We start from the raw sequence: 25,051 nt of genomic DNA on the forward strand, positions 1-25,051 counted from the left end.
GATATCCAATCCATGGACTTCTGTCCAATTCAACCACGAACCAATGAAATGCTACGTTATCTGTCCGATTGTGACCATTCCAGCATGCAGCCAGAGAATTACATGTAATTATTACTTTGAACTTTGTTTGGTAATTACAGAAGAAAAAAGAGCTATAGCAGAGGTGGGAATCAAACCCACGTCAATGTAATGACTACCATAGCCCTAACCCAATGCGCAAAGTTAACCGATGGCAAAGCGATGATTTAACTTAGCTAGAATTTGCGTTTTTCTTTTATTCTTCCTTGACGCAACCTTGATGACGTCATGAACAGCGTAGCTTCTGATTGGTTCGTGGTTTATTAGAAATCTGCTTGTTAAAGTGCCTACCAGTTTAAACAGTGTAATCCATGGTTAATGGAAAAGCGGAAAATGACGTCATAAAACATTCATCAGCTAGTAATGTCTTATACGAGAAGGCAGAAGCGAACTCAAAAGTTTGTCTATTGGATATTCAGCTAGGCTTGTGACATCCAGGTGGTCAAACACCTTCTCTCGGTCGCGTTTCCCGCAAACTGGGCAAAGGCAACTGATTATATCCTTGATTTAAGTAAGTGGAGTCATGCTGTAAAATTCAAGCTCGGACGATCGTCCTTCCTAAATTAATGTAGGCTAATTTGTATGCAATAACGGTTGATCTGTTAGGACTGTCTGTCCCACCACCTTCAGGATTCACCCGCAAAAGTTGAGCTGCGCTTCTAGGCTGAGTGGTCTCTTTCTTGGTAAATCAAAAAAGTCAAATACAACAATGCACGGTACTTGTTTGCGACATTAAAACTTCACAAGTGAGTAAAAGTAACAAAAAAATTGCAAAGCTAACAAAGTGACATTTTACATCATTATGCCAAGCAAGGATAATGAGAAAATTGTAGCCTACATTTCAGGAGGAATTCGTACATCAACGCTTCAACACGACAAACACATCCCCATACAAGCTTGGTGAGCTGATGATAAAGACTGGACCGTCAGTGTTAAATCTCTAAGAAATAGCAACACAGGTTCAAATAGAAATAAGATCAATGAATTCTGCTCATTTCTTCTACAACTTTAATGAGATCTTTTACTGTCGCATTTCGTTTATTTCCGTCCTCCTTGATCTGTAGAAAAATATTTAATACTTTGAATCCAGGGATGTTTGAATCAATGAATTTGGAAAATGCTTGCTCGTTCAACCCACTCTACAACAATTGAGTAATTTTTAGTTTTCATACCGTTTCTTCGATGACAGCCACAAGAAAATAATTTCCATTTTAAGATTTCCTCTGCATGTTATCAACAACGTTTACTCTGCACAAGACGCCATCTCTTGCTTAGATTAATGCTTTTTTTTAAATATTGCTTCAGTCAGTGCCGGTCTTAGGTTTTTTCGGGCCCTGTGCGGAATATGCTTTTGCGGGCCCCAATGACAATAATCCAATTCAGTGGCGTAGCTAGGTACTTTGAAAGGGGAAGGGCGGCGGTGGCGGCGTGATCGCCAAAGACGACAACCAGTGGCGGGGGGTCTGGGGGGCCTCCCCCAGAAAATTTTGATAAATTACTTTGAATTTGGGACATTCTGAGAGCATGTTCAACAAAATTTAGGTATGAATATTACTGTGAAATGGTGCTGGGCGGTGGCATAGCAAAAGGATAAGATCATGCTTTCTTTGGCATTTTTCGGAAATAAAGCTATGTCTCTACAGTATGTTGAGTCTGGATGCAACCTATTTCGTCCCCTGAAATCGTGTAACAAAATTAAATTTCGACTTATTTCGTCCCCTGAAAAGATCGAGAAATTTTGAAATGTTTGCGGCAACTCCGATCAGCGATTTCGGCTATGTTGTTTTTTTTTCTCGATCTTTTCAGGGTACGAAATATTCAGGCGACGAAATAGGTGAATTCGTTGAGTCTCTATGTTTTCTTGTTGCGAATTCTTTTGCTAAATTCACTTGTTCAATTTTTCCTTTGAAAATGACAAAATGACTGCATTTTCTGAGTAAATTGCGGGCCCCCTAATTTGCGGGCCCTGTGCGATCGCACGGTTTGCACATCCCAAAGACCGGCACTGGCTTCAGTAATCGGTCGCCTATTTTAAAAACCAGCGACATACCGGTACTTAGCAAGACACTAATAAGACTTACCGTGATGCCTTTGGCCACTTCTTCCATTTCGTGGGGCGGCAAGTCCAAAAAGCATTCCATTAAATCTCCATCAATAAAACCGACCTGTGGCTCTGTGCGGTTTGTGTGAAACGACCTCCACGTATCAATGCGACAACTTGGTCAAGGAAATTCAATCATCTCGTGTTCACATCTAATTTCACTTTTGTAATACAAGTCATACCAGTCAATGGTCAATTACCACATCTACCTGTCTTGAAAAGTTAGTAATACAAGTCATACCAGTCAATGGCCAATTACCACATCTACCTGTCTTGAGAAGTTATTGACTTTTTTCAGAACCAGTTACATTGATTTCCTAAACCCAAAGATATTTTTAAAACGAGCAGCAAAACCTGATAAACAACGAAAACCTTATTTTAGGAAAAAGACGCAGAAAAAACTCGTCTGCGGTGTAGTGTAGACTCTCTAGTCTTTAAGAATCACGAATGACGATTACGAGACAAAAGGATATTTATCATGGTCGATATTTCCAACACTTTTGATGATCTTCGCCAGCTGGTTTTGAATGGACTTTAAAAACTTGAACATATCTTCAGACACCGTCGTTACCACGCCAACAGAGCCGTGTATTGTTCCGTATAGTATGTTGCCCTGAAAGAAGTCAAACCAGTTAGCGAAATCGCTCCTTTTTACGTTGCTTCAAAGTCTGCAGAGGTTGAAACAATGAGAAAAGAACTGATTTTGCTAGCTGGGCAATGATGGGTGGTGTAGGCTGCATTGCAGACAACGAATAATGTGTCGTATGGTTACGTGGCATTCAATCACTATACAAGTCAGCACGCAGGGCCGCACTGGACAACTAATCATCCAAATGATAATAAAAGCCCACATGTAAACTGCTATGTGCAGATCTATAGAAATGCAAAACTAACGGCTGCATATCAGTAATATTCCAAAAATTTATTGAGTGATTAAATGTCTGTCAATGAAATGCAACCAAACGGTTTCAAATCTTAAATGATTATTATTTCCAAACCTTCACATGACGTTTGAATCAAAATGTGGCTGCCATTGTAAACCAATGCGTCTGTTCCTTCATGTATGGAATAAGAGATCCTTGTCATCGGCAAACGTACCTGAGTTGAATAAGAAGTGTCTCCAACGTTCTGCATGACTAAGGAACCATGACGAAACACGTTGACGAAATCCCCTAAGTGAAATAAACCCGTTTCTAGCAATTGTGATCGCTCGTCGTCCGTAGTGGCAGCACTGTGAGAAAAGCAACACAATCAACGGGTTAGATGCCGTGGCTTTGGCAACAACATTTTGCAAGTAAGTACATGTCATATGAGAGCATAAACATTTCATTAACTATAGGTTTAAACCTGAGTGATGTTATGATGTTAGTCTATGGATACCCAAAAAATAACGTTAAACGAGGAATGCCACAATCTTTTCCTACAAAATTTGTGAAAATTTACACGAAACCGTATTTCTTAAAGACAAAGCTTTAGCACGAAATAAACTCTGGTAAAAGTTCGTTAAAATTATTAAACAGAATTTAGCAGCATCGCTGGTTTAGTGAAATCTCTGCATGGCGCCACCCAAACTAACACGATAATTCTTCGAGATGGTAATCTCGCATCCACCACATATCAAAATAATGTTACATCGAGTCGTAAACATCTTCTATACCGTGGGCGTGAGAGTATTAACTTTTTACTTTCTAAAACGTCTCACAGACCTGATAGCGCACTCTATGAAAAAAAAAACACTACGGTATGATGTAAAACAAGGAACAGACGACAGACCTGTCTTTTTGACAAACAAAGAGATTGTTGTAGTTTTCTGCGCCTAAGAAATTATCGTCGTCGATAAATTCAACTGCTGTCATCCAATTCGGATTGTAATCTCTTGCTATCTGCAGCAGCAAAGTTTAAAACAATAAGTCCAGAAGTTACTTGACGCAAAATAGTAACATTTCCTTTACATGAAAACCTCACAAGTCCTATACTGATCATTAGCCACAAGACTCCAGTTAAGCCAAAATTTGTTGTGTCAAAAACGAGCCACATTACTGATAGCTAGCGAATAAACTCCAGTGTAAAAATCCTGATGGATTCAACAATAAACTTACAATATAACAGAGTGAGTCTCTGTGGGAGCTCTAGCGTAGTTCTGTGGTTTACAGAAATTTGACAAGCACAAACTTGGCGCCAGTTACCTCGTCTAAGTTTTCTTCTATGTGTTTATAAGCCAGGACGCTTATGGAACGCATGAGATCACCCACAAGTACAAAGTCACCTTTGCACTTCATAGTCAAGGCGACGATGTTACTTTGATGACTGCATTCTACACGTAGTTCTTTTTCTGCTGTCCATTGGTAAACGCAGACCTGGGGGAAGAACACAAGCGACGTTAGAACGAGTCAAGCTAATAACAAAAATCGCGTTCATACGGCTCTTTAGCAATAGTGAAAACCACGCTCCTGGCGCTGTACACGACAATGGGAAACGAGAAACAAAACTCAATTAGAAAATTGCTCATGATAAAATACAAAAGAATACATGTCACAACGTTGGATAAAAGTAAAGGTGGCCCCATACTCAGTTTACTGAGCTTCGGAAAATGAGAAGATAAAGTTCTCGACACACTAAGTCTTCGGCACTAATGAGTAGGGTGGCCAGTTCTTTTCTCTCGACCGCCTTTCCTTCAGCAACTACACCTATCAACGTGGGATATCTCACTGCAAAATCTACAAACACACGTAAATAGTACAAGTAAAGTTGGTCACATACTGTGTTGTTTATAGTGGCCAGAACTTTGCCATTGAACGGGCTGAGCGCATAAACGCATCCCTTCACTTCCTTCTGTGCAGCAATCACCAGTTTACCTGAAGTTTGTAAAACATAGTTATCAGCTAGAACTAGCTGCTAAAACATAATCTTTTTTTCGATCCTGAATCACAGCAACTACAGCTTTATAAGTGATAATTCTGATACATTTGACAAAACTGATCAAAAGTTGTCTTTTTCAACGATGTTGAATCGATGTGAAAAGGATAAAATTTTGATAGCTTGGAATGGCATGCAGGAACATACCTGCATCATATCGAAACAAGAGAATTCTTCCTAGTTTCGGTTCCGCCTCCTCCGGGTACAACAAAGCGGTTCCGACGACAAAGTAAGAAGACGCGTCGTCGTCAAGGCAACAAGACATGATGCTCATCACCTCTTCATTGTCAGCAAACTGATACGAATTGTGGACTGGAAAGAAAAACAATCAAAACACATTCGCAATTTCTACTGCAGTGCCACTCCGTGAGACTGCTGTCGGCTGCTTAGCCGTGTGGTGAGAGGCCTGGTACAACACTCAAAAGGGTGCCGGTTCGACACCGCTCAAAAGCATCGGCTGTTTCTTTGGCAAGGAACTTAAAGCCATTCTTGAAGGTGGACACAAAGATTGGCTTCCTTGTTTTCGCAATTTCCACTGCAGTTAAGCTGCAAGTAATCCAGTGCAAGAACATTCTGAAATACCGACGGCAGAATAAGAAAAATGTAAATTCACCTTCAAACGTGTGCTGGTCTATGATGAGTAAGTTGCTGACCGTGACGTCGTCTCCGTACAGGCCTTGCGTGTTGTCACGTGACCGCCCAGTGACCAATGGTGGGGATTTAGTACAAACCGAAGCCTAAAACAACATGACAAATGTAAAAATATCACTTGCTAACATAGAGTAAAGCTGGTAAATTGCATTTGATACATCTAAAATTCTAAAGTGTTAACTTTTGTTTGTAACCGTCCCTGGGCTTTTAAGAGGTGACAAGCATAAAACAATGATAACGTACTCGGACAACAAAATCCGTCATTTTGACATTGCTTCAACATCTGCAGGCGTTGAATCAATGTAAAAATGATAGATTCCACTGAGAACACACAGATATGTTGCAGACATGTCATTGTCACGATATGCCTAAAGAAACACCAAACTGCCGTGTTTACTTAATACAAATCTTCAACCACCGAGCGTAAGCCTGGATACAACATGAAACGCAACAGAGCATCATTCCACGCCAATTACACGTACCCGGGTGCTTGCACTTTGACGGCTGAGAGTGGTTTTGCCTGTTTGAGGATCAAGAACATCTGAACGGACTGTGAGAACTCCGAAGCATTGAGACTCTTCCTAAAATGCAAGGTCATCAATAAAAACAGGATTTTATGCGTAGCCTGGAGGAAAAAAAAAACAACTCAAAAAAGCTTTGTTCAAAAATGCTGTAGAAAAAAAAAAGAAGTCGCATCTCTCAGCTAGAAAAATTGGTCTTTTTGTATCGATTCAATGTCTACAAATGTTACATCAATGGAAAAAAATGCCAGCTGAGTCGATACACGGAACAATAACGTTACTTTTGTCGAGCAATGAATAGATGAGCGCCATACCTGGTATGCAATACGTCTCGGAGATTCCTGTAATGGAACTGTTCGTATGTGTAACTTTTGTATCTCATCGATGGCTCCAATCAACAAAGTGCTGTCGTTCGCCAGAGCTAAACTGCAACAGAATTCCTTGTTACAAATTTTAAACTGAACTCGCACGTGCAACATTCTGAGAATTCCAATTCGTTAAGAACAGTGCTGAGCAAACCAGCGAGCAAAATGCGTCTTTTTTTACATGGATTTAACGTCTGCAGACGTTAAATCCATGTAAAAAGGACGCATTTTGTTGGTTGGAACACGCGACGCTACCTGTTGGGGTATCCTTCAGAGTCAAGAGGACACATGTGAGATACTTCTTTCAAATTAACGTTTGAAAAGACCAGCTTTTTATTCGAGCTGTACACCACAGTGGGCCGGTCGGAACAAGCGAAGACCGTACGAGTTCCGCCTGAATTAAATGCACGCAACGACGTGGGAAGGGTACCGAGTGGAACCTTTTTCCTTTCGCTCAAGCAACCTACAGTTTAAAACAAGTAAATTGCAGTTAAAAAACAATTTTAAGCATTTGAAAAGCATTGACATGCTGTAGTAAGTTAACACCTGTTCCCAAAGTAGCTTATAGTTTACGCGCACGCAAACCTTTCAAAATGGCAAAATAATTTATGATTGAAATCTAAATTTTAAACGCAAGTCGTACACTGGCTGAATGAGCGACTCACCATTGGCGACATTCAGTGTGAAGTAGAGGAGCGTTCCGTCACCGATAGTCACCAGCAAGTAATCTATCCCATCGAACTGAACCAGCAGGATGGAGCGAGGAATGATTTCTATGAAACATTGATTTCATATAATTAGAGCACAGAACACAGATTTCCTGATGCGAGCATAGATGCCTGCACAGCACAGAACCAACAGAAAGTTACACTAAGCATAATGCAATAACATGTTAAACAAAACAGCAGTTAACAAATTGAAATGACTCTACCTGGAAACTAACTCTCTACCTAGAAATCCATATGCAAATTTTCTTAATAGAAAATCACTATTAAACATTTTCATCCAACTTCATACCGTCAGCCAGTTTTTCACAGTGCAACTCTTCCAATGAGGGAAGTCTTAAAATTCGAGCGCTGTTATCTGTCCACAAGCCGATGGCGCACAGCTGTGATGGATAAGAAGCGCCTGACACTTCCATGGTGTTGGCACCGTTCTCTTTATCGTTGTCAAGAGGATCAATGCTGAGACAGGCCACTTCGTAAGGAAGGTTGGCGGACGAGCAGTCTGCAATGCTGCCTGGTGGAAAAAGAATTTAACGTTGAGAATACGTTTTCTGATCGGTTTACAAGAAATAGTCTAAGTTCGAGAGTGCTACATCAAATATCTACATCTGCAATGTATATATCTACATTATTTACAAAATGCTACATCAAATTAATCACGTCAGTGAAAAAATCAATCAAACCTTCTTCAATTTGCAGATAGTACAAAGTCCCTCCAACAGCCAGTAATATTTGCGAGCAGTTGCAAGTAGCCACGCTGATGTGGCGGCCATCTTTTGGCAGCCATTCGAACAAACACTTCTGCTGCACACGCGAGATCAGCCGAACACTCTTCTCAGTAATCTAAGACATCGTCAGTGTCAATTGAATTGTCAATTCACTCCAGAAATTACGGTGCAGGGAACGTGTATCATATAAACCAATTAAAAGATATTTAACTTGGAAACCTTTTCAAATACACCACGTCCAATTGAGATTTGAAAATATTGTGTTTCCCTTTTTTGATGACTACAATTAATAATTAGTTGTTGTAAAATGTAACTAACGTTCACAGTGACAACAACGCAAGGTGTTGGGTATCACAATGAAAGAGTTGTCAGTTTGCGCACGACAAATTTTTTCCAAGCACAAACCTGAACCAATTGATCGAAAATGACGTTGGAACAATAAAAAGTTTGGCTGTCGTCGAAACCCCCGAGTTCGGTTTCCTCGACTTCTTCTCCGGTGAGTTTGAGAACTCTCGAATGGCCGACGAATGATATGATGATCGTGTCGTACTGGCTCTTTGTGTCGGTCACTCGCAAGGGCCACAGTCCTGGGAAACGCACAAGTTATGCTGGGGCTAGTTACAACCCGAATTCAAGCTGGGCGTGTTTACGCGAGTAAAGAAGGACCCAGTCAGCAAAATTGGCAGTTTTTATTATGACTTAAAAATTGAAAGTGCCAACGATCGAGAGAAGTGGAAGAGCCGCTGCAGACAACTGGTCGATCCTGATGTTTCGTGATGAAGACCAGGCTTCTTTGAAGCAAAATGGAGAGAGAAAATATATCATGCAAAATGGCAATTTTTCTTAATAGAGACCGGGGAGAGAAAATATCAGCTTAGCTGTGGTCAGTGCCACACTACAAACGATGCGCCAAGATTGCTTTTTTGCGCTCAGGATTAGATACCTTTGATCCCCGGCAAATCTATGCTCGCATGCTCCTGGATCCCAATCCCGTTCCGAATTATCCGGAGACTTCCTTCTTTGTACGCTCCGGAGCATGTGACCAGCTGTTGAATGCAAAAACTTCTGTTATTCAACAAGTTAGTTGGTCAAAAGCTAGAACTGTAATGTTGCTTTCAGCTTTTCACACACAAAAACGATGTGACAAAGGTAGCAAAGTCTCAGCAAGAAAAAATGGTCTCACCTGTCCCTGGCCTTGTCTGTCAAGATCAACAACGCACATGTCCACAATAGGCCCAAGGTTAGTGTAAGTGTCTAGGACCGCGATGGCACTTTTGTCGTCACTACATACAGACGTGTCCGCAGCTGAAATGAAGTTTACAATTGTTAAGTCATTGAAACAAGAAAAAACCTTTTTTTTTCAACGCAAAATAATCGTCATATCATGTAACAAGGATTTCAGACCGGTCTTACCTTGTTCTGAAGAGTTGAGTAGAATAAGCTGAGAATCCCCCAACCTGGAACCGATGTACACGACGCGATTGTCTAGATAGCTGATAGACTCCGGCGTCGACACCTGCACAAGTTGAATCTTTAAAAGAAACGTCACCGATGACGTCAAAATCCACACAAGACGTTGTGAAACAAACTACTTCAAGACTTTTTCAATAAACGCATCATGGATGTTCTGTGAAAGGTCGGACGGAAGATGAGATGGACAAAAATAGTAAAGACCATGGCTACAAGAACCAGTCACCTCCACTAGTGGGAACAAAGCTGAATATAAAATTTCCCCTCGAAACCTTGGACAACACAGCCACTTTTAGAGCAGTATAGGTAACAGCAAGAGACTACGCTTTTAACGACTCTGCTTGCTTATTACTCTACAAGTTTCGTTGTTCAAAGCGCAGAGAAGAGTTGTGATAACCAAATTTTTAAGGATTATGGAATTGACTTGCTCTGGCGTCGAACCCAGGTGTACCGATAGAGAGGTAATTGCTTTAAAGTAAAATAACTCGAAAATAACGCAGTACCTCGCCTAATGTTTCGATTGTGAGCCCGCTGACCACTTGCGTCCCGTCCATGAGTTCATCACTTTGCAACATGAGGCTGTAGAGATGGCCACCAAGATCACCAACCAGGTAGCGTGAACCGTCCTTGTCAACTGGCGCGTAGCAGTTTATGCTGTGCTGTGGTATGATGGTCATGTTTATAAAATCGATTGAATAGATTGAATATAATATAAAAAAAAAAATGACAAGAAAGGTCCCTTAATTACTTGTGAGCATCAAAATACTAAGACGTCAACAGTTAACTGATAATATTATGTTTTAATGGGTAAAAGGTATTAATATTCACATGCATGGGGTATCGAGAAATTACCTTGACGGAAGGCAGAGCAATTGGAATATATTTCTCTCCATTGTGGTATGTGATTGACTCTTGACCAATGATAATCGCCCCCATAAGTGGTTCCGGAACTAGAAAAAATAAAATTTATTTACTATGATGACAGGTGGCAGACAGTGCAATTGAACGCCTCAGCTTCAAGCTAATGTTCTGAAGAGACAGTAACACTAAGAAGAACGTTACTTTGTGTGCAAGCTGCAATGTATGCGTTAGGGTATTTCGTCCCCGAGCATATTCCAATTGTCTTTACTCATTTCTTATTGGCGAAATTTTAAACAGATAAAATCTTGTCCTGCACCTGCTATGATAATGTTTGCTTCTGTGTCTACATTTTCCTGCTTCCAGGGTCCAGGTTTCGCGTCTTTATCTCTCACGTCAATTTTGTAGGTTTTAACGTGTCTTCCTTGTGAGTTCTGGACATAGCAAGCAATGCATGACGTTTCAATATTTTACATATAACGTGACGGGTCATGCGCAAAAATTCAAATTTATAACGTATCAAACAGTATCCCAAGAGAAATCTGCTTTGAAAATCAATGTCTGAAAGAAAAATCTTTTCTTCTTTCACTTGTTTCAGTGAGAATAAAAATTTTCTTTCAGATAAAAAACAGCCATCTTCTTCGAAGTAAATCAGTGCTTTGACTGAGGCCCTGCTTTTTTAAACAGCAAACATACATAATTGACATTATTCTAACAGGCTACAAAAATGAAATGCTAAACCCCATGACGGTGCTTTCCCTAAAATGGTACTAAGACAAACCGTATGGGTGTCAGTCGATAGTGAAGGAAACCAATAGAGCAACAAGGGTTATTTGAGACGTTGCTAGATGATGGATCGACTTGAAATCTGTTTAGGTTTATGAATTAAACTTACATTGTAGATGATGACCATGGTTGGCGTTGCACATCCGTGGAGGAACTGGATGTCTATGACACCCAACTCTTCAATTCGGATGTTGAACGGATGGAGTTCTTCGGAGGCAGGATCATATGGCAGAAACTGTGAAAGATATTGGGCTGATAGAAAGACCGACAATAATGTTCCAATGCACTATTAAAGTTGAAAATATTGGATTTTGATATTTATTGTACAAAAATACCAGTAGACTATGTACAAATGCAATGAGATGTAATTGACAACTGGATATTAAAAACATCTTCATGAATATAACATACCTTGAATATACCTTCGTACAAACGCAGGCCAATTAATTTACTCGTGGGGTCAATCACGCCAATTATTCCTGTCTCAGGTGGTTTTCCTGATGGATCCTATAATAAAAAGTACACGTTCTCCAATCTCCATACACTTTCAAAGAACGCAAAAATTACCAGCTTCAACAGCACACCAACGTCAACAGTATCTTACGCATCACTGAACATGTTCACCAGCATGAAGTTTTATCCCGACTTGTTGCATCTCAAGACAACAAATCAGTCGTTTTTTTACATTAATTCAACGTCTGCAGACGTTGAATCAATGTAAAAAACGACTGATTTGTTGTCTGGGATAGTGCAACAGGGTATCCCTTTCAACGTTTGAACTTGAAACAATAAGGAGACATTTGTTTTCAACTTACACCCAAGTCTCCACTGGCTTTCGTTACGATCTCACACCCGTCTTCAAGTTTTTTATAAGAGAGGATGCATCCGTGGTTCCGCTCAGTAAGGATGAAGAGTAAGTCTTTGTCTTCTCCCTGAAGAAAAAAAAAATGTAAACCTTCTTAGTGCGATCAGGAATGTCATTTACTTTCCTTTGCAAAGCATCGTTGAAAAAACAACAGCAAGCTAATGTGAAAGATCATGCAATGCAATGTTTAATCCTTTATAGTTTATAGGAAGTACAGTATTTTTCATAGTCTCAGTGGTCTTTAACCTTGTTTCTTAGCTCAGTCGATCCTTTCAAGTAGAATATAGACAGTTGGTTACTTAAAGCATAATAAATCAGCCTATGTTTAAGTTAAGATCTAAATTTGCCCTTATCCACAAGTGCCCGCTTGCAAAATGTATCATAAAAATAAGGTGAAGTAACTCGACATATCAATACCAGAAAATCTTATTATCACAATATTTAGTAATAATCCTTTTATACCGCAGGTCTGAACAACTTCATCACAGCAATTCTTCCATACAAGTTGAGTTCCTTGACAGGCTGTAGACCTTCTTCACTGACCGTGAATATTTCTAATCGAGTGTTCTTTGCAATAAGTAAATTCAACTCATTGCTGCTTGTAAAATGTCCTGGAAAAGAGTTACACAAAAAGTTTTTATACAATATAACTCATCCAAGGATAATAAACAACACTTTTTATTAAACACCGAATCAGGATGAAAGTCTTGTTGTAAACTGTTGGAGAAAAGTAGTAAAGACAAGGAAAGCTGCAAAGAAAGAATGGGCCGCCCCAGCTAGTGGGGACAAGACCAAATGAACATGATGTTGCTGTAAACTACTGTGTTTGAAATTTTTTAATTGAATATAATACAAATAATGCACGTACCTGTGGTGCATTGATTCACAGCCGTTGGCTTATGCGCTGTTACAATGTAACTGAATGACATTCTGACAGTTTGTCGTCACTTCAGACGTACAAGCTGAGCTACAAACTATTTAAAAAAATGCCTTGAAAAAGCTATTCCTAAAATTTTAAATTGAAAGAAACACAAGTTAATATTTCAAAGCAATGCAATCAAACCACGATTATGCGTTTCAATGTTACACTGGACTAAGGAGGCAATTTCATAACCGATGAAATAATGCGCCATATAAAGGCAAGATTCACCATCGATATAGCCACACGATTCTTCACCTAAAAATCGTGAACAAACAAAAAAAAATAGTGTGGCAATGACATGTTTTAGAATCGCATGATATTAAAAGTAAACTACGTATACGCCAAAAATCGTCAAGTTTTTCATTGTTTTAAATTTATGGCTGGTTGACAGATAACACAGAACTTTGAAATTTATAACCCATTTCTTATGTAATGCATTCGATTGTGTATCGGTACAAAGTCAATTGCTATGAAGCCAGCCTAATACAAGCAGTAAAAAAAGACTACAATCCAAAGTAGAAGCAACCCCTCAACTCATCGCTTTTAAATGCACTGTATTAGTCCCAGACATTCAATCAAAATATCCTTAAAAGAACTAAAACTCAAATGAAAATGAGCTAACAAAAGTGTTAAAGAGTAGAGGCTAAAAAAAACGGGTCTGCTACTATTCGGTGAGTCCGATTCGGTGAGTCCGATTCGGTGAGTTCCTAACTTTTAACCCCTAACCTTAACCCCTAACCCTAAAACGGCAATGATAATTAGGCTACGGTACCCGATAATTTAAAAAAAAAAATTGAAAAAATCCCCCGTTAAGGGATCGGACTCACCGAATCAGACTAACCGAATCGGACTCACCGAATCGGACTCACCGAAACGGGCCATTCCGAAAAAAAACACTGGTGCATAGTTACATGTCAACAAAGCAGTTTGACGTGAAACACAGTAGTCTGCAGTCTAAGTAAACCTTATGAATTTCGTTTCAACAATTCGTTTAAAGATTGAGATAACAGTTTCACTGTGTCCAAAATACTATCTTTATCATCATCTAACAATGCGTCATTGCAACGCTGCATAAACTTATCAGGGTGCCACAAGATTTGTTGTCTTAGAATATATTTCCGTCGCTCTTTCTGATCATCGCCGCCGCTGTATCCGCTCATTATCACTTCTACCATTTCTTTAACTGTACCAAGGCAAGGCCAAGGAATGTCTTTGAATCGCAACTTTCGTGAAGTAGCTTTGTCTGTAATGTGCTTTGACATTTTCTCCTGATAATCCTTGTGCTTTGATTCAAGTCGTTCAACTTTCTTTTGCAAGATAACTTTTCGATACTTTTCTCGTTCTCGCTCGAGTCTGTCCGTGCTGCGTTTGGCATCAACAGCTTTTCGTTTTCGATTTTCTTCTTTTCTGCGCTTCAACTTTTCCGACTCGGACAAATGCTTTCTTTTGTACTCGGCAGCCATCTTATCTGCCCATTGTTCGTATGTAGGGTAGTCGGGAACAATGTCGTCCCAATCAACGTCATCAATGTACTTGCTCGTTTGCCCTGCATCAGCGCAATCATCAGCCCATTCGTTTGCGAGCTTTTCATTCCATGCTTTGTCCGACAAAGCATGAGAAACGGAATAATCAAAACCTTTTCCCATTTTGAAATCGCTGTTGAATTCGTCCTCCCATGATTTGCTGTCTGCTTCTAGAAAAGCTTTATGTTTTTCTTTCGCATCTTGTAACAGGTCGCTTGGTGTTTCCTTCCATTTATTGGGAACATTAATAGTATCAGGAAAGTTTTTGATCAAAGGGTCTATAAGGAGTTTATGATTGGCATAATTTTCTTCCTCTCCGGCCTGCTTTGCTGCAAGATGAACAGGTGTGTTTCCATCTTTATCACGACACTCGGCGCTTGCTCCAAAATGAAGCAAGCATCTGACTATTGCATCATCACCTAAAAGGCAAGCTATGTGAAGAGGGGTCCTACCCATAACGCCGGTAGTGAAATCAAGGTGAAAATCTTGACATTTTTTTTCGCATGTCTCAAGATAATGTTTGAGTTTTAAAAGTTGCCCACTTTGAACATAAGTAAAAATTTTTTGTTTTTCACTTTTTCGCATCTTGTTTGTGCAATGAACTTCTCTGCTTCACTGGCAATTTTTTACTTTTTTCACCTCACCATCAATTGTAAATCTTGTAATCTATACCCTGAAAACAAAACAGTTTGCATAGGCCTACTTAATTGCAATGATACATCTGTAGAACAAGCATACGCTAGATTTAAGACTTACAATATTTCATTTAGCCATGAAACAGTCTAACATGTTTTCAATCATCACGCGTAAAGATGCTCATATCCATACCAGACAGCAGTCATCATGGCAATGTGCAAAAACTACAATGTTTTTTTTGATAAAAAGACATTCTATGGAAGTTATAATATTGTCTGCGAGTTAAAGCAAACTAAATTTGAAATTTGTAACTTTCTATAAGCATTAGCAACATTTAAAAAATAAAATTGACATTTTCCAACACCTTAATTCCTTCAATAGTTGTCTAACACGTTTTAAAAAATAAAAATTGCAGGATAAATATTGCCAATGAAATGACACAAAGTGAAAAAACTCCATAGATTAATCTAATTTTAGCTATGTTAGAGGCGACTGTGTTACTGACATTGCATGCAAATCAAACAGGTGACAATAAGAAACTAACTTGCGACAGATTACTTATTGCTTTTAAAAAAACTTCACAAATTTTTCAATTATAAGTATATCAAAGCTGATTTTCACACTTAATAAAGTAATTTGCATACTAAGGTAATGCATAAGAAACCAGCAATAAATCTACTAACTGAATCAAAAGTATCCTTAACACAAACAAATTTTTTTATTTTTTAAAATATGAAATGTTGGGAATAAAACTGCACTTATTGTTGATGAGAGATTTGGTTGGATAAAAAAATGAGTAAAAAAACGTTCAGTTCATGATAAAAATAAATGTTTCTATAAGATCAGGAGTCAGGATGTCTGTATCATCTGCAGACTTTTTTATAATCTGGTATCCCTAACTGCAAAGTATAATTGAATTTGAAAAAACTACAAACTTATTTAATGGAACAAAAAAATGAAATATTCACTAAACAACTATTTATACTTTAAGCAACATCATAAATACTTCAAAAAGATAATTTGCTTAACTTGAAACACAGATAACATAACAAAAATTGTATGGTTTGACTAGCAAATGGTAAAGTATATATGGTTTCAGCAAAGTATATATCGAACAAAATTTGTTTTACCAAAATTTTCAACATTATTTTCGATAATAAACTGATATAGAGTAGCAAGATCAACATTTTTGTCTATCGAAACAGCAAGTAACAGTGTTGTTATAGCACAACAAGAGAACAGTTTCATAAGAGATATGAAGCAATACTGTAACAGACGCGTCAGCTGGTCGCCAGACAAAAATTTGGATTGGACAAATGACAAATCGAAAAACAAGTCTCTATGTACAGCAGGCTAACCTTTTTGGCCTAACGGAGTGGAAGGTCTGCGTGTCATGGATGATGAAACCAAAGACTGGCTGCTCTCTAGTAGCCTTCCAGCGTAGTCCGAGAACATCATGAATCTGGGGTGGTAAAAGGATAAACCCTCGGCCCCAGAGGCTCAAATAAGCACCCTCTGTTGCATTCACCTGACGCCATGACCCTATCACCGTTCAGCTGCTAACCAGATGTGTTCAGTGAAAATATTATAAATTGGACTGAATATTCATGTATATATTGGTTACTTGCCCAACTTCAGTTTAACAAGCTTTTCAATTAACAAACCTGTTACTTTTTAGTCACCAGCAAAACATCTTCATGGCAAAGTTTATGAGCTAACCCAACATGTTGTCCATTGTACTTGGCACTTCTTCCCCAAATTTGAGCGTACTTGAAATTGCTAACTAAAGTTCGATGAATAGAGTGGCATGCGTGTTCAACTGTACAGTTTGATCGAAGAATAAGTCCATCCGAGAAATCAGGTTTCTTTCCCGGTTTTTTAGTGTATACAGTGATTAAAGCCAAGTACTTCCAAACCATGTCCTTAAGGTAATCCAAATTAAGCAGCATGTTGCAACTGATAACTACACAATGAGGCTGACGTGCAATACGATCAACTTCTTCAATTGAAATTTGATCAATTTTATTGTATACGTAAAGGCATGGCATGTACTTACGATTTCCAACCACTACATCGATAAATTCATCTGTAGTGTAATCTCCTCGAAACACAATATCAGCATTGAATATTTTGTACTCGTGTAGAATTAATTGTATCATTTTTTCTGATGTTTTGGTTAACGTGCATGTTGAATTGAATGAGATTCCACCACCTTTCTTCTCTTTATAATAAATATTAGGCACTGTCTTGTTTAGTCGAATACCAACAGCTTCCAATTCTTTGGTCAGTAACTCTTTTTGAACATCACCTTTTATTGCGTCTAACATCATTACAACAATATCAGCAGTTCTTCCAACAGAAATAACTTGTCTTCCTCTTCCTTTACCAGCAGCAGCACCTTCAATAATTCCAGGTAAATCTAGCAGCTGTATGCTTGCTCCGTTATGCTGAATAACTCCAGGAATACAAGTCAAGGTCGTGAATTCATATGAAGCAGTTTCACTTGTTGTTGAGGTTAAAGTTGACAAAAGGGTTGACTTTCCAACAGAAGGAAATCCAATCAAGGCCACTCTTGCGTCTCCTGATTTCATAACATCAAAGCCTTCACCTTTTTGTCCAGTTGATTTTGATCCTTCTAGCAATTGATTTCTGTATCGAGCAAGTTTAGCTTTTAAAAGCCCAAGATGATATTCAGTGGCTTTATTTTTTTGTGTTCGGGCAATTTCTTTTTCTATTTCAGAAATCTTTTCCAAAATCCCCATGATGTTTGGTTTAAGTTTATTTTATTAATTAAAATAATGTTCAAAAAAGCTTACCAACCTCAAAAAACCTAAAACAAATTTTTTATTACATTTTAAAGATATAATAAGGTCACCACTCACCATGTCACTCGAGCATGGTGACCTTATCTTTAAAATGAGCACTCAAACACCAATAAACACATGAACTTGACACCACAAAGATACCTTGAAAGAAAGTTCTATCTTATTACAATACAGTATCGTTAATTACCAAATGCAGTAAACCTGACGGTGACCGTGCCATATTTTAAACTGATTGTCCTGCTTTGGTATCATGCACGTTATAACGTTCACGTTTTGTTGCTTCTACCTTTTTCTAGACCTCTGCTATGTTTGTCATATATTGTTTTTTCGTCGTGATGGTCAGAAATAAAAACAAACTGAACTGTTATGAGGCTATAGCTACCAAGTCGGGTGCAACCTAATTCGTACCATAACAATTTGTACCGTCAGTTCATACCTTAAAAAGATCGCGAGAAAAAATTAAAAAAAGCTGTAGTTGCTGATCGCAGTTTCCGCACACATTTCAAAAGGGTTAGGGTATCTGAGTATCGGTATCCGCAAACAAATAAACTGAAAAGATTGAGAAAAAAAAATAGAACATCGCTGATCGCAGTTTCCATTTTTCCACAGTTTCCGCAAACATTTTAAAATTTCCGGTAATGCAAACATTTTAAAATTTCCGGTAATGATCCTAAGAGTTTGCCAAAGTCGCTGATTGCAGTTTCCGCAAACATTTTAAAAGGATTAGGGCAGGGTAGGTTAGGGTTGATCAGAGTTTCCACAAACATTTAAAAGGGGTAAGGTTTAGGGCTAGGGTGTTTCCGCAAACAAACAAACTGAAAAAATTGAGAGAAAAAATTAGAACAAAGCCGAAGTCGCTGATTGCAGTTTCCGCAAACATTTTAAAAGGCATACGCGCCGACTTCCGGGGGGCGGCGCCCCCCATAAACTTATGGTTGAGGGGCAACAAAAATAGTTATTACAAGTGGTGTTTCAAAGATAAAACACTTCGCGAAAGACATTTAGATCATTTAAACGGACTTTAAGAATGCCGAAAGCAAAAAAACAGCCTACGTTGCTCTTGCCCGCAAAACAACAGCTGATCACATGGCTTTCTCATACCATATGGAAATTACAAAGTAGATGGTAGAGTAACTTACGCTGCTGGAATAGTCACGTAACTAGTATTCACTGCAATATTAAGTAAACCAGCTAAACTAGACGCGCTATTTTCAACGAGGTCTTCCGGCTGTGAGATCAATTATGATTCAACAGAATGCATTGTTTAGTTCGCAATGTGTGAGAATTAAATTGAAAACCAATAAAAGAAAAAGTGTTAAATGGTCTTGGTCGCAGATATTGCCTGCATTAACGACGTTTCTTACCGCTATTGTCACCCAGCTAACCTGACATGTGGACGTCGCATAATAGCATGTTATAGCGACGTTCACGTCCAGATGCTATTATAGCGACGTCCACGCCTGACGTCACTGTTTTATGCGGCCGCTTAGGTTTGACATCGACTTCAACGATCATGGAATGTTACGTAATAAGAACGATTATATGCTACACACAAAAATAAAAAAATCGATCTCTTAAAACAGCTCTTTCCGCTGTTTTGTCTGGTGAGCTTAGCATATTGCTCAACAAGTGCATAAAGTTTAGAATTGACAAGAAATCATTAAATTTGAAATCACTGCATATAAACGTACCGTATTCAAAACTTTTTCTTAGGACGACGCCATTTCAAACTCCGTAATCTACGTCGGCAATAATTTTGCCGCAGCAAAAATGCGTTCATTTTGAAAACTGCCGAGATGGAGACAACAGCTTGTCCCGTGTATAAGTTGAACCTGTCTTTTTGAGGTGAAAATCACTTGCGAACATCTCGACCTATGCTCGAGTATATAAAAGACTGTGACGACTTTCGATAAAAAACAGATGAGAAAACACTTCGCCGTTGTTAGCGCTTTGAAGGTAAGTAATTAGCAAAACGAGCGAAACGAGGTTAATAAAACTGATAGCAGGTTTCCACTCTGCTTTAGATCATGATTTTTTGCGTTTTATTTCGATAACTTCACTGTCTTGATCGTTGTTATTCACTCGCATGAAAAGGAAATGAATCGGCTTGTTTTCTAACTGTTTCAATTATGAGGTAACAATATCAAAATTTTTACGACTATAGGCGTAAAACTAATTAATCGTTTCAAGCAGCGGTTCTAATAATTTCGGTTGGCGACCTACCGGTAGGTGTCAATAAACAAGACAGTAAGCTTAATCAAAGACTATTTTAATTGAGTAAAATAGCGTTATGTTTATGACGTCATCACCTTTCTCGCCCCCCAAGGTTTTTTGAAAAGTCGGCGCCTATGTAAAATGGGTTAGGGTTGATTGCATTTTCCGCAAACAGTTTAAAAGGGTTAGGGTTGATCGAAGTTTCCGCAAACATTTTAAAATTTCTTTAAATGATCCTAAGAGTTTTTGTTTGTTTGCAGAAAATTTTAAAATGTTTGCAAAAACTGCAATCAGTGACTTCGACTTTTTTTTCTCGATCTTTTCAAGGTACGAACTGATGGTACGAATTGTTCATGGTACCAGTACGAATTAGGTTGCATCCTCCCAAGTCACTTGAGCATAAAGTTGCTTTTTTGCTAACTACTGTATTCAACAATATGGTAAATATGAAACAAAGATATGGAAGTCCTGACTATGACCTTAAATTGATTGATTAAAAAGTTGTTGCGGCGCAATCATAATCATAATCATGCTTTTATTTGCGCCCATTGCGATAACATACAGTACACTGCGATCACAGATGCGATACAACAGACGACAGGAAGCAGCGAAGTGACATATAGTCTTCGAGTCAACTGCTCCCCTTATTTTGGCTTGCCTTTAAGTGTCTTTCGCCGAGACACAGCCGCGTGCTCTGGACCGGTGTCGAACCCACGTCCTTTCGAACGTCGCGCAGACGTTCTCACCACTCGGCTACGCAATAATCAAGATGACAATCAACAATGTCAACCATACATTTGCAGACTAGGGAGCACTATAAAATCAAAATCTTTTGAGCAAAAATATGAATAAAAACACACTTTTCTGTATGAGCAGGTCACAACATTATTTCAAACAAGCAATTTAATATTATAGCATTGTGGCATCAGTAAGTACAGCTGATTCTCAGTTTCAAAACAAAATCTGCAATTCCTCAACATTGTAACTAGACTAACTTTGCAGGAGACCTGCATGACATTTGTCACATCAAGAATTGGGGAAGCAGCTGACTTCATGACTGTTATACCGTAGTCGTTTCGGTGGAAGCTGACTTTATGAATTTGTAAGGTCTCACTTTTTTCTCATTTCACTACTGTATGTACGGTAATGTGCCAATAAACGAGGACAGTTTCTTTATTTCCTGTCTGTTGTGAAGTTATTTTATGCGTATTATTTTTAATTGTACCGTAGTTTACTATTGTCCCATCCCAACACACAAACTAAAAGTTTTTCACTCTGAATAAATGTGAATTGTTACTTACAACTTCGAAGTTTGGTTGGATTGGACTTCTGAAACTAAACTGAACTCAGTGCTTCCACTTCTGACAATTGATAAATCCTTTTCAATTTCCTTTTTTGTCCTGAAAAATCCCTTTTTCCTCAGTCGGAAATCTTTCAAAATTTCCTTCATAGACGAGGTTATTTTTAACGTTATTTAGGTTAAAAAAGGTGCTAATACAACTTTAAAGTTATTATAATATAATCTCAGTTAAAGCTATTTTAATCTCGATTTTATTCAGTAGCACCGGTATGTCGAAGCAACGTTGTTTTATTAGAACAGTAGGCTGCACAAAAGCAGCCCATATTTTACAATAACATGGTTTACTTCCTTTGTTCACTGTCCAGCCAAAAAACTGCTTGTCAGTTAGTCGGTTCTGGGACATTTCCCACCTGGAGTCCTGGACATCATTTACCAATTACCACTCTCATCTTTCCTACCCGGACTCCTAACCTATCCCTAACAGCAAAAATGTACAGGTGGTAAATGTCCAGTTTCAACAAATTATCCATCCATTAACAAATTTATTTTTGTGTTTAGTTTAGTTTTCCTTGATGCGCTAATCCGCTAACTTAACACTATTGGCTAGGCTATCTCTTTTTTCTCCTTGTCAGTAACGCCTTCACAATCATTTGAGACTGACGAAAAACTCCAGGATACTAGGCCTATTCATGATACTGACTCAGTCTGACTGTGTACACTATCTATACATGTTGTATAGGCTACATAGCCTCTATTATTATGACACCATCAGTTAGCATAGGCAAAAACTAACTTTTCTAAACCGGAAGGATATCACTAGCTTAAGCTTATCATACCTAACTGTACGTCGAACCTCAGTGAACTTTGGTATTGCTACTCAACTTCAACTGTAAATCAACGGATTACCTAGTTTTAACTCAAAGAATTGAGAACTACGGTAACTCTCTCACTACAGTCTGCAATCACGTCTAATTCCCAAAGTGGCGATAAAAGAAATCAAGCGATAGAAAGGCGAGGATGGGACAGGGAGTAAGAGGGGTTCCGGATGGCGAGTGACGATGGAAACCAGCTGATCATCGTTATTCCAGTCGTTTTTAGAACTTTTGAAAGGAAATATAAATAAAATTTTCTTCAAAATTGCTAAAAACAACAATTCCCTTTTTAAGACAAAAATTCCTTGTAAAATTGTTAAAAATCCCTAAAAAATCCTTTTTTTCTTCAAATCTCTTTTTTATCCTTCGAAGCGTTGAAAAATCCCGATTTCGGGATAAAATCCTTCAAAGTGGAAGCACTGAGCCACTGACTGAACTTCCACAAAATTAGCATTTGGCAACTCTGACACAACGTTACACAAGTTTCCAAGCTATATTATACAATTAATTTTAATTTTTTTAGTTTTTATTTGATAAAGTTTACACGGTTGAGGGGAATTGCTTAACTTTGAAAGAAATGATCAAGAAGAAAATGTAAACAATGTGTTTAGTGAAATAGAAAATAGAAAGGATCAGCTGATAGCGCATTGAGTTTCTTTAACATTTGCCAGCTGGGGAAGCACGCAAATCGGTAAAAAATTGAGGATTTGGGAGGCACCTGAGTTTCAACACAGTAAAAATTTGAAGAGAAAGCGAGCAGTAAAAAGTTAACCTCAGAACTAAAAACTAGTTTGGAAGGGAGTATGGGAGGTTTGCCTCGAAAAATTTTTGAGAACTTTTAGTCTACATTGTGTTGGGCGCCATTTGTGTATTTTCTTTGCCAGTTTATGTTTTATTGTGACGTCTTGATCCCTCAAGTTATTCAAAACACACTCTTTGTCTTTGACAGAATTTATCAAATGTAAAACTTATTTTTGTAAAAGTTGAAGGAAGCCTCTAAAAGTTGGTTTGGCCTGCACTGCGAGTCTACGCCTAAACGTAAAACAAACACAGCTATTGAGTTTTCACTTAGGCTACATCTTTTCAATGATCAATGCTTTGTGCAACCTTTGTGTTTTTCTTTTGCTTCGACAAAACATAGCGTTGACCTACGAAAGGTAAGGTTTTCTAAAGTTATGAAGTTAGAGATTGGAAATGAGAATGTACCGAACGTAAATCAGACTGCTCAGCATATTCAAGGTTTTCTTTTAACTTAGCCTATGACAGTGGTTCCCAACCTGGTGGCAGTGGCGTAGCCAAGGGGAAGGAGGGGTTTGGGGGTTACAATCCCCCCTTTGGCACGCATGCGACGTCACGATATTGAGAATGATGCTTTCAGTCTTTAGCCTATGTCTCTAAAACAAAGTTTGCCTAATTTTAAACGAAACTCCATTAAAAGAGCGAGTTTTGCCAATACCAAACATTCAAATATCTCAGCCAGGAATTAGCAACAAGAAAACATAGAGACTTAGCTTTATTAAGTTACCGAAAAATGCCCAAGAAAACATGATCTTATCCTTTTGCTATGCCACCGGACAGCACCATTTTACAGGAATATTTATACCCACATTTTTGTTGAAAATGCTCTCAGAATGCACCAAATTCAAAGTAACTTTTCAAAATTTTCTGGGGTAGGCCTCCCAGACCCCCCGCCGCTGGGTGTCGTCTTTGGCGAGGACGCGGTCGGGCTTCGCCCGCTGGCCCTTTAAACCCCCCCTTAAAACCCCCCCTTTCAAAATTACTGGCTACGCTACTGGTTCAAAACATACAATAATTCCACTTTAAGTCAATTAAAAAAATTTCATTTTCACATGCTTTTTCTTGAAGGGGCGGCAAAATTTGAATCCGCCCCGGGCGGCACATTCCCTAGCTACGCCACTGCCTGGTGGCCATGATGGCCTCCTAGTGGGCCATAAGCCTTTTTCAATGGGCCATGAAAAAATTTAAAAAATGATAGTTCTTTTAATTTATCATCTCTAAGTCCACTCCAACATAACAAAATAAATAAATTAAAATTTAATAAACATACTACTGTAGTAGCCTACATTTTGCCCAAATCTTCATGAAACCAACCGGTTACTGTACAAACAGGTCTTTACCGGTTACTGTACAAACAAGTTTTTTAGTAAAAATAGGCCTACCATATTTTCATCACCCAAAAAGAGGACATGTTTATTAAGCAAGTAAAATGCCAGTGGATTTTTACGTTTAAACAATTTTTACATCTTCTTAGATGATTATATAGGCCTATGTAGCAAAAGTGACAAATAAAAAACATAACATATTTATTTGTCAGATTCAGTTGATGAACATTTTGCTGTTCATTTGATTTTCACCGCAGAAAACATGCGTTTTACATCTATAGTTCTGCAATATTTGAACTACGGTATTCTGTCCATTTTCTAATGTGCCATCATTTAAACCGATATTTCTCAACCTTTTTTGGCCCAACTCCCCCTTCACGAACTGGCAAAATTTTACCGCCCCCCAACAAAAATGATTAATTATGGAAAGAGAAAAAAAAATACTATTAATACTACAAAAAGTGCTCAAAACCAAGCAGAGTGAATTACATCAAATATAGACTAGTTGCTAGTCTCTAAAACCTTTACAGCCTGTTTTACCCTAAAAGGGGGATCATCAGAAAGTCCTTAAG

At 38.4% G+C, this 25,051-nt stretch overlaps 3 protein-coding genes across 3 annotated transcripts; all 3 read right to left on the minus strand.

Moving 5' to 3' along the window:
* Positions 1-782: 782 nt before the first annotated feature.
* LOC145778526 (DNA damage-binding protein 1-like) lies at positions 783-13,069 on the minus strand. The gene is made up of 27 exons (XM_082590024.1): positions 12,933-13,069; positions 12,527-12,675; positions 12,015-12,131; positions 11,611-11,706; positions 11,309-11,434; positions 10,733-10,847; positions 10,408-10,505; positions 10,059-10,214; positions 9,499-9,601; positions 9,269-9,390; positions 9,029-9,131; positions 8,491-8,672; positions 8,041-8,200; positions 7,650-7,871; positions 7,298-7,405; positions 6,888-7,095; positions 6,582-6,693; positions 6,229-6,327; positions 5,709-5,832; positions 5,243-5,407; positions 4,940-5,034; positions 4,366-4,536; positions 3,953-4,062; positions 3,278-3,410; positions 2,653-2,792; positions 2,160-2,280; positions 783-1,136 (listed from the first exon to the last, which is right to left on the minus strand). The coding sequence occupies exons 1-27, from the start codon at positions 12,991-12,993 to the stop codon at positions 1,056-1,058; spliced, it is 3,477 nt and encodes a 1,158-aa protein (XP_082446150.1). The 5' UTR covers positions 12,994-13,069; the 3' UTR covers positions 783-1,055.
* A 4-nt stretch (positions 13,070-13,073) lies between these two features.
* Positions 13,074-15,097, minus strand: LOC145778527 (NF-kappa-B inhibitor-like protein 1). The gene has a single exon (XM_082590025.1). It carries the CDS (start codon positions 15,092-15,094, stop codon positions 13,952-13,954), a length of 1,143 nt encoding a protein of 380 aa, XP_082446151.1. The 5' UTR covers positions 15,095-15,097; the 3' UTR covers positions 13,074-13,951.
* A 132-nt stretch (positions 15,098-15,229) lies between these two features.
* On the minus strand, positions 15,230-17,979 carry LOC145778528 (developmentally-regulated GTP-binding protein 2-like). The gene has a single exon (XM_082590026.1). It carries the CDS (start codon positions 17,905-17,907, stop codon positions 16,813-16,815), a length of 1,095 nt encoding a protein of 364 aa, XP_082446152.1. The 5' UTR covers positions 17,908-17,979; the 3' UTR covers positions 15,230-16,812.
* Between the last annotated feature and the right edge of the window lie 7,072 nt (positions 17,980-25,051).

The sequence above is a fragment of the Aplidium turbinatum genome, chromosome 10 (genome assembly GCF_918807975.1).
Source record: "Aplidium turbinatum chromosome 10, kaAplTurb1.1, whole genome shotgun sequence".
Classification (NCBI taxonomy): domain Eukaryota; kingdom Metazoa; phylum Chordata; class Ascidiacea; order Aplousobranchia; family Polyclinidae; genus Aplidium; species Aplidium turbinatum.